General features: G+C 36.2%; 1 protein-coding gene across 1 annotated transcript; it reads right to left on the bottom strand.

Moving 5' to 3' along the window:
* Nucleotides 1-2,836: 2,836 nt before the first annotated feature.
* On the bottom strand, nt 2,837-4,162 carry LOC137619789 (protein FAM200A-like). Its single transcript, XM_068350092.1, has one exon. It carries the CDS (start codon nt 4,160-4,162, stop codon nt 2,837-2,839), a length of 1,326 nt encoding a protein of 441 aa, XP_068206193.1.
* Nucleotides 4,163-10,000: the final 5,838 nt, after the last annotated feature.

The following is a 10,000-nucleotide window of genomic DNA, read 5'->3' as shown; positions in this document are numbered from 1 at the left end:
CATTTTAGAGACTTTTTCGTTTAGCCTCTTCTTTCATTGACCAATAAAACACATCTCCCTCAGTTGAGGTAATCTTTCTGTTGGGAAACTATCATTTCCATTTGGCATTTTTTTTAATAAACTTCTCATTTTATAATCATATTGCTCATGACACTCTCATAAAAATGATGACGAAACAAAAGTTCAGATGATCCAAACAATAAATACTGAAATATGATATACTGTCCTTCACAAAATACAATATTATGCCAATAGAATTTGAAAATGTATAATTAGCACAGCAACTATTTTCTAGTTGAAACGAGATATTTATTTTATTAGGTAAAACAAATATTCCTGAATGTCTTAATGAGTGATGAGATCCCCAGCTCTCTTAAGGAGGTATCCTAAGGAGTTGGTGAATATTAGAGCGGATATGACAACAAATAGCCCTTTTGTGTCACTTCAAGACTATATATATATATATATATATATATATATATATATATATATATATATATATATATATATATATATATATATATATATATATATATATATATATATATATATATATATATATATATATATATATATATATATATATATATATATTAGTGTGCAACTGTTATTAACACACATTGAGTATATGTTGTTTGGGATGTTGAGTCTTGAAGTAAAGTCAATCATGTTAACTTCAAAATGGTTTATTCCCTAAAAAACAACAATGTTAACATCTCCATTACAGGAGTATAGCTGGTTTGGTCGGATGACCATTCCAGGTGAAGTATAGATAAGAACTGCCTAAAATGTCGATATCACAGATATCGTATATTTAGTTATCTCAGCATTTAAACACAGCATGTAAACTTTACATTAGTCTAGGAAGACACCTGCATCTGGTGGCGACACAACTCTTTCACACGGTATGCATTTGTGTTTATGCTTCATAAAAATGTTATATTGCTAAGACCTGCAAAACGCATCCTGTTATGATCTTGTCTGACTACAGCAAATCTCACGCTAGCTTCTTCTTCCACAATGACATATTACGTCATGTGTTTTAGACATGTAATATCTGACTAATACATCAGCTCGGCCAGGTATCTCAATTTTTTTTTTTTTAATTTAACAACACGCCAAAATATGTTTACTAGGAGTGTGACTAGATATATGTATTATTCTTTGTTTAACTTTAGCCATAAGCAAATGAGGACGAATGTTCAAATATGCAATAAAAAAATAATAACAATAATGCATATGAAAAGATATTACCAAAGCAAAGAAAAAAATGCATGATAAATACAGATCACAGATAAGGTACATTGCTAGCAAATGATTATATGGTACCAAAAAAAATACTGATATACATATGATTCGGTAACCTGTTAAAGAATAATTGTTACCTTTGTCAGAAACATAGATTTACACAATACGGTAATTAATAAAAATATTTGTTACCTTGGTGAAGATTCAATTTTAGTGCACAAACACGAATTCCTGATACGTACACGTACCAAGGTTTTGAACATATATATATATATATATATATATATATATATATATATATATATATATATATATATATATATATATATATATATATATATATATATATATATATATATATATATATATATATATATATATATATATATATATATATGGCTTATATATATTATTAGGTGCCCATAGATTCTGTTTTTTTCTCTTATCTTTTAATATTCGGGCTTATATATTTTATTAGATGCCGAGAGAGAAAAAAAAAGATTCATTTTTTAAATGTATTTTTAAAAATGCAAATGATCTATAGTATCTTCAATTACATATTACTAGCGTACTAACTGCTTTTCGTACACAACTCGTTTCCAAGACAATTTTACTCCTTTGAGCGAATGAAGTGGCTACTTTCAAACGGCTATAAATTGAATTAAATAAGGACTTTTGTCTGGGCATGGCAAAACGTTCCGTTTGAGCTGCAAACTGTTCCTTAACATACGCCAAACAAGGATGTTAACGGCGATAAATATCATCACCGTCTCAACTGTTCCTGCTAGTAGTATGGGGTGAAGAAATTCTTTATAAGTCGGTGACAGGTGGTCCATCTCGGTCAATTTCATCAACCACTTGGCTACCTGTTTGTTGTATGGGAGAGGTAGTGATGGCATTGTAGTCGACCACGTGAAGTTTGCGAAGTAGGCTTGTTCTCTGATGATGGTCCTAATCCCTCTAACCATGGAATTAGGGGATGTCCCGATACAACCATCTGCTGCAACGAAGATTTGAGAATAGGACGTGGATCCGTCCGGGCATGATACATTGAAGCCGTCCTTGTCATATCGTATCCACGAGCCGTTGTTCAGTCTGCAATTGAACTCATTATTGTCAAAGGGATAAAGCTTATCCAGACAATTTTCACTTGTATGGGAGAGAGCACCGTCTAGCACAGTGATTCTCAAACTTTTTCATGAGCGACCCTATTTGAAACATTTCATTCCTTCGCGACCCAGAGTAAAGTGAAGAGAAAGAAAACATGCAATGATATATACACTTTATTTTGGAAAAAAAAATAATGTGTACAGCTTTTCATTCACAAAACTAAACTAGTGGGATTTATGGCACTGCTTTTCCTTTTCACAAAACTAAACGAACAGGATTCATGGCAGTGCTTTTCGTTCCCAAAACTATATTAATAGAATCCATGGCACTGCTTTTAATTCACAAAACTAAATTAATAGAATCTGTGGCACTGCTTTTAATTCACAAAACTAAATTAATAGAATCAATGGCACTGCTTTTAATTCACAAAGCTAAATTAATAGAATTCATGGCATTGTTTTTCATCCACAAAACTAAATTAATGGGATCCATAGTGCTGCTTCTCGTTTACCAGTTTGTCAAATCGTGGAATCATTGTCGTAAGGCTGCATCTCATATCATGCTCGGGGTTAAGCTTGTTCCTCGACTTATTTTTCATATGAGTCAGAGCCGAGAAACCTTGCTCGCAAAGGTATGTTGTTACAAATGGGAGCAACACTTTCACCGCCTCAACTCCTACTATAGACTTCTCTTTCTTTACCTGAATCCAGAATTCAGAAAGAGATACTTCCTTGAAGAGGTCCTTCAACAAATGTTCATTTTGAACCTCAATAAGTTGCTCTGGGAGTCCTGGAACGCTTTCTGGCAGGTCTTCAACATTTATGTTGAAAGGATTTCTCACCCACGACTGGGTTCGAATATGTTCTTCCGGAATTCGTCTGTCAAACTCTGCCATCAACTCAGTCAAGTGTGGTACAATAAAAATTTTGGCATCATTCTGAGATGTCTCCTCCCACATCTCTAGAAATTCTGCCACACTAGGAAAAGCTGCAAATTTCCCTCGCTTCACGTTGCTTAACCACAGTTTTAGCTTGCATTTGAAAGAAGACAGATTTTTTGCAACCCCAGCAATTGTCTGGTTGCGGCCTTGCATGCTGATATTCAGATTGTTGAGTGCAACAAAAATGTCATTGAGATACCCCACTTGTAGGAGCCACATCTTGTTCGCCAATTTGTTCACTAAGCCGCATTTCTTTTCAATCAGGAATATTTCTAACTCATTCCGAAGATCCAGTAGTCGTCGTAGTAATTTTCCTCTTGAAAGCCATCTGATGTTTGAGTGGAAGAGGAGATGCCTGTGTTCTGCGTCGAAATCGGCACATAACTGCTCGAACAACCGAGTATTCAGTGCACTAGTTTTGATGTAGTTGACAATTTTAACTGCTTCGTTCATCACTTCGTTCAGTCCAGGTGACAGGTGTCGATCAACCAGATTTTCACGATGTAGCAGGCAATGCACAACGTTAACCATGGGATTAACTTTTTTTACAAGTGCTGTGAAGCCTTTTCGTGCCCCAAGCATCGCTGGTGCTCCGTCAGAACAAATGCTGAAGCAGTTTGTCCATGAAAGTTCTTCCTCTTTCAAGAACTGGTCAACCATTTGAAAAATATCTTCTCCTGTAGTGGTTGTTGGCAATGCGTGGCAAAAGAGAAACTCCTCTTCCAGATCTACTGGCCCCTCATACTTAACATAAACTAACAGTTGGGCGTTATCACTTACGTCTGTTGACTCATCTAGCTGCATGCTAAAGGCTCCCTTGGCCTTGATGCGATTTACTACTTGGTGTTTGATATCAAGTGACATGTCCACTATTCACCTGCGCAGAGTGTCATTTGACAACGGGATAATTTCCAGTTTTCTAGCTACATCTTCTCCACACACCGTTTTTACCATGTCAATGGCTGCAGGCTTGACGAGATCTTCTCCAATAGTGTGGCTTGCTTCAAAGCCACTACTGCTGGATTGTCAGGTGTCTCGAACCTTTGTCGTTTCAGAGCAGCTCCTTTTCTTTCAAAAAAAGCTCTCTCTTGGAGAGCATGTTGAGGGTGCTTTGAAGTCAGATGTCTTTTCAACTTATTAGATTTCAGCGACTCATTTGACAGAACTTCGCAACAGATAACACACTGAGGGTTGATGATTCCATGATCAACGATGTTTGTGAATCCGAAGTCTAGGAAGGCATCCTTGTATGATTGTTTCGCCATTCTGAAAATAACAAAAACAGACTCTGTAATTTACAAATGGTATGTAAAAAGAGACAGACACAGACAAAAACCGAGAGAGACAGACACAGACAAAAACAGACAGAGAGAGACAGACACAGACAAAAACAGACAGAGAGACAAAAACAGACAGAGAGAGACGAAAACAGACACAGACAGACAGTCAGACACAGACAGACAGACACAGACTTGCAATGTTTTCATCTCTTGCCATTGTAACCCGGGCAAAGCCGGGTATCCCTGCTAGTTATTATAATTATTTAGTAAATATAGTAAGTAGTATATGAAACAAGATATTATATAATTATACAACACACACACACACTCTACTCACACAAATGACTGCAAACGGCACAACCTCCCTCGTCTGCGGTCGGTGGAAAATAGACACTGCGCGCGAGCATTCACGGGCCAACTGCCAGTCCAACATACGCGTTTGATACAGGAGTCTTTCCTGTCAGAGACACCATCACATGGGGCCCAGGAGGAGGGAGGTGGGGGGAAGATGAACATACATAACAAAAGTAATTTGTGGTTAAAGAAGAATAATTCAATTAAGCAACTGAAATACACTAAAACACTGAAAGCATGATAATGTTCCTGTGTCCCTGCGACCCATCAAAATTGATCTCGCGACCCAACTTTGGGTCGCGACCCATAGTTTGAGAACCACTGGTCTAGCACTATACCTAACTCGCATGACTCCATTAAGTTTTTATGGAATTCAAATGAGTCAGCTGTACATATTTTTCTATCCATTGCGTCTGAACAGTGAGTTAATTGATTTAAGTCTTTAATGACCGTATATGTTTTCTTGTCTGGGGAAATCAATACGTGTCCTGTCAAACTGGATATTACTGGATTTGAGTGATTCGTCATGAAAGTCGGAAATAATGATATCCTGTAAGATTGCCAGGCAACAGAAGAATCAAAGGGAATTGTAATCATAATTTTGTTATTTTCAACGCTTACTGTAATTAGGCTGTAATAAAACTCTAACCTACGTGCGTCTAACAAAGGAATATAGCCTAGTTTGTCACGTCCGTTCTCCAGAACTAACTTTAAGTATTTTATAGGCAACAAATGGGGTGACAGTACACCTTTAGTTGCTAACGTGATAGCTTCTACATAATCTTTTGATTTCTCAATGAAATGTGCAATTCTGTTATGTATGTGATCTATTTTTGAATCATAATACGTTAACGTTGCCAACAAATCCTGTACTTCCATAATCTGACTGATATTACTTGAATGTTCATTTACTAAATCCATAATTTGATTGATTGAAGCTAACTGATTCCTTAGGTCTGACATAATCAATTCATCTTCATGAGTCAAGAACTCAATTTTCTTATTTTGATTACTAATCTTAAGACGACTGGAAATTTCTAAACCTAAACTTGCAATAGACCCAAAGATGTTTAGTGCAGCAAAAATAAACGGGTTACGTCTTTCTCTATGTTCGTGTCCTACAGTCCAAATCAAAAGGTCACGAGCCAAAGATTCTGTCTCGTAAGTCTTATTTTGCAAGTCATCAGATAGCATCTCTGCAACTTTTAGTGTCGATCCAAGTGAACTCTCTGTAGTCAAATGAAAATGTCTTCTATGCAACTCATCTAATGAGACAGCAAACCTTACAATGGCGCTTTTTAAGCTAGTGACGTCATTCTCTGGAAGAAAAATTGCTTGCATATGCACGTCTTCATCTACGTTGCTTGATGTAATAAAAACGTCTTCTTGTCTTTCAATTATAGTGCCATATTTAAAATCTATACTTTTAGTTTTAGAGCTCATCCCACACGAGAAAATTGTCTGAGCGAACAATATCTATTTTTTATATCTGTAAGCATTGTATGCCAATAAAACAATGATTTGGCTTTCTGTGACATTAATGAGAACCCCGGGTGTCCATGTAATGGATTTGCATGCAACCAATTCAGGACAGTGGAAATAAGTGAGATTGATACCACTACCTGGTCGTTAGTTACATGTGGTGTATTGCGGGTTTTCCTTGTCACCGTCCTACACAGAATATTATGTTTGATTATATAATTCTGCTGCTTATACTTTATATATCCCTTTTCCTTATGATTGCCCTTCAAAGCATTTATAATTGTTTCTAATTTCTGATCTTTTCTTTGCTCAGTCTGTAATAATTCAGCGCTCAAGCCTAAATCTTCTTGTAAATTTTATGGGAGCACAACGTAAACCAAAAGGCATTCGTAAAAATTCATATTTTCCCCTGGGAATCGATCAGGGATCGTCTCCTCGTTTAGACGACGGAAGTCTACGCAGATACGCCATGTTCGATCTTTTTTCGGTACAACTATTAATGGAAAATTATAAGGGCTGTTTGATTTCCTAATGACTTCTTCTTCTAGCATTTTACCTACTTCATCATTTATTTCATTCTGGAATTTTATAGGGAGTCTGTACGTGGGTACATTGATAATTTTCTGCTTGTCCTTTAACCTTATTTGATGCTCGATCATATCTGTTTTTGCAAAGGATCCATCCGTAGTGGAAAAAAACATCATGATTATTAGTTGAAAGTCCAAAAATTTTATGCTGAATATCTTCGTCTTGAATGTCTTTATTGATTTTATTTTTAATAGATTGCAAAAGGGATTCATCTGCAACTGATTGAGCGTGATTGATTTCAGCAACGGTAGGAATACGATGTTTATAAACTTCTACATCCAAGATATGTTGATTTTTGTGAATTACTAAAGTGTTATTTAAATGATTACAGACTTCAATATTACATTGTTGATGTGAGCCTACAGTATAAATAGCTTGTGTGACAGACAATCCGTTAGTTTTCAAAGTGTCGGAAAGGATTAATATTTCAGATCCCAGTAATGTTTTCTTTATTTGCACTATTAAATTCGAAGGTACGTATGTCTCGATAGATTGCGTGCAGGATGATATTACGGGTGAACGAGAATTCTGATGAGTTGCGTATATTATTTCTTTATTAGTGAGACAAGTTATTGGTTCTTCAACGTACGTTACGGTTACATTTGTCGTCTCTTTTTCATCCAAAACTGATTTTAAGGTATTAGAAGACTTATAGAATTTTCCTTTGATATACACGCCGTGCTTGGCAGGGGTTAAGATAATGTTTTGATTTCCCATAGATTGGTATCCTATAATTATAGCTGGATACATATCAATGTTTTGTACAACAACAAATGTATCGGCAAACGTGCGCTTACCGACCTTGAACTGTACATGAGTTATGCCTATGACATTTAATTCATTATTTCCTATACCCGAGAGTTTCACTCCGGATTTTTCTATCGGAAAGTTCGAAAACAACAAATGATTTGTCCTCAAATCCATGATATTACGTGGACAACCAGAGTCAAAAAATAATGTAAAGGATTTGTGTTCTAAATTTACAGCATATAATGTTGGTCTTAACTCATTTTGGCTTATTATTGTATGATTTTATTGCAAATCTACGGGAGCATGCACTGTTTTAGTTAATTCGGCCGTGTGTTTCATAGGAAAATCTATTGCCTCACAATGATTTGATAAAACATTAAATTGATTATTCAATACTACTGATGTTGACATGAATGACCATGACCCAACATCACTCTCTTCCCCTCTGGAGTTAATTTTGTGGTATTTCCTTTGCTCTGCACATTCTGAAAATTAGTCTGACCTTGCGAGGTCTGGTTTGACGACCCAGGCTCAGTGTTATTCGAAGAAGTGTTTGTTTGTTTCGGATTCTGAAATACATTGACGTTTGGCTATTTCTTCTTATTGTTAAAATGAGGATTTTTCTTTTTATTTCCATATGGAACTGACTGTGGAATTGACTTTGTATTTCTTGGACTATGTTGTGTCTCACGCGAGTAGCACTGACTATATGAATGAGTCAAACTATTATGTATCGAACAGAATTTCGTTCTGCAGTCCGCGATAAAGTGACCTTGACGTTCGCAATTGTAACACGTCACTCCCGCAACTTTACTATTATTAACTACATTTACTTGTTGTGGCTTTGTTTCATTCTTTGCAAAAACTTGAGTTAACACGGGATCAAGGTCAGGACACTTAGACATGTGTTTCTTTATTTGTTTATATACATCCAATTCCGTACTTGCAGGCATTAACTTTTTATCAAAACACCGCACTAAAGCTTCAGGCAACATAAGTGTCATGCAAGTTAAATACATTAATCGTAAAAAAATTTCACGGAGATGTTATCGCTAGTAACCCAAGTGGAATTACCTAAAATAGCTTGATATTCATTAAGCCTATCAGCTATGAGAGCTGCTCTCTCAATAACATTAAGCCGAGTCATAGTGGCTTGATTAAGTGTATTTATTAACGTTAATACTAAATCCAAGGCTTCTTTACCCCCATAGACCTTGCGTAACCTAACTTTGAAATCATCCCAGGTAACTGCTTCTTGAAATGAAACATCTCTTAAATACGCACTCGCATCCCCCTTGGAAAAATCTATAAAACTTTTAGCTTCTTGTAATTGTACAAAAGGGTCTACAATTTGTTTGGCATTTAAATGGGCATCGACGGATGAAATCCATGACTCCACATTTAGAGGCAAGAACCCATTAACCCGACCCTGAAAAGGAAGGATTGCAGACCTGGAATTTACAAGCGTCACAATCGGGAAAGGATTAATCTGTCCTACGCCACTAGGTCCAGGGATGGGTCTCACAGGGGGCGTCATGACTACTGTATTTCTTTTCCTATCTCTTTGACCCCTTGCAATTCTATCAAAATATCTATATGAATACAGACGTCCATTGCGTAAACGCATAAGCACCCAATGATAAAGATTATAACAAAATTCCCCAAAACAATGCTACTAATCCCAAGACATTCCCCGAGATTTTCTGAAAGAAAGGGAACACAAAGATATTTCCCGAGAATTTATGAAAGAAAACGGAACACAAAGATATTTCCCGAGAATTTCTGAAAGAAAACGGAATTAGCACAAAGAGAGAAAAAATTCTAGATGAGAACTCGGAGTTGAACACAGTCTTCTTTAATGAAAGGAAAACAAAAAACTAGCAAACCACTCACCCCTGTAATAATCGACTAACGACTCGTGATAACTACACTTCACTGCTCAAGACTAAAATGAATAAGAAAATTGTACTTAGCTTTATATGGTTTTGTGTGATGTCGTCATATCCTCTCTCTCTCTCTTGATGTTTGGGTGAATGTATTCGGTCCGATTTCCTCTCTCTCTCTTGATGTTTGGGTGAATGTTTCGGTCCGATTTCCGTTGAATGCAGTGCTTCCTGGATATGTTTTGTAAGCGTTGAACGTCAGTCATTGGGTTTCCTAGGATATTGATTGAAGATCCAGTTTAACAGTTTGTAAGTATAACATTCATTAAATGTTTGTTTCTTCGATGGACTATGTTACTTAGTCA

The sequence above is a fragment of the Palaemon carinicauda genome, chromosome 26 (assembly GCF_036898095.1).
Source record: "Palaemon carinicauda isolate YSFRI2023 chromosome 26, ASM3689809v2, whole genome shotgun sequence".
Taxonomy (NCBI): domain Eukaryota; kingdom Metazoa; phylum Arthropoda; class Malacostraca; order Decapoda; family Palaemonidae; genus Palaemon; species Palaemon carinicauda.
The sequence above is the reverse complement of the archived record's forward strand: the minus strand, read 5'-3'. Positions and strand labels throughout refer to the sequence as shown.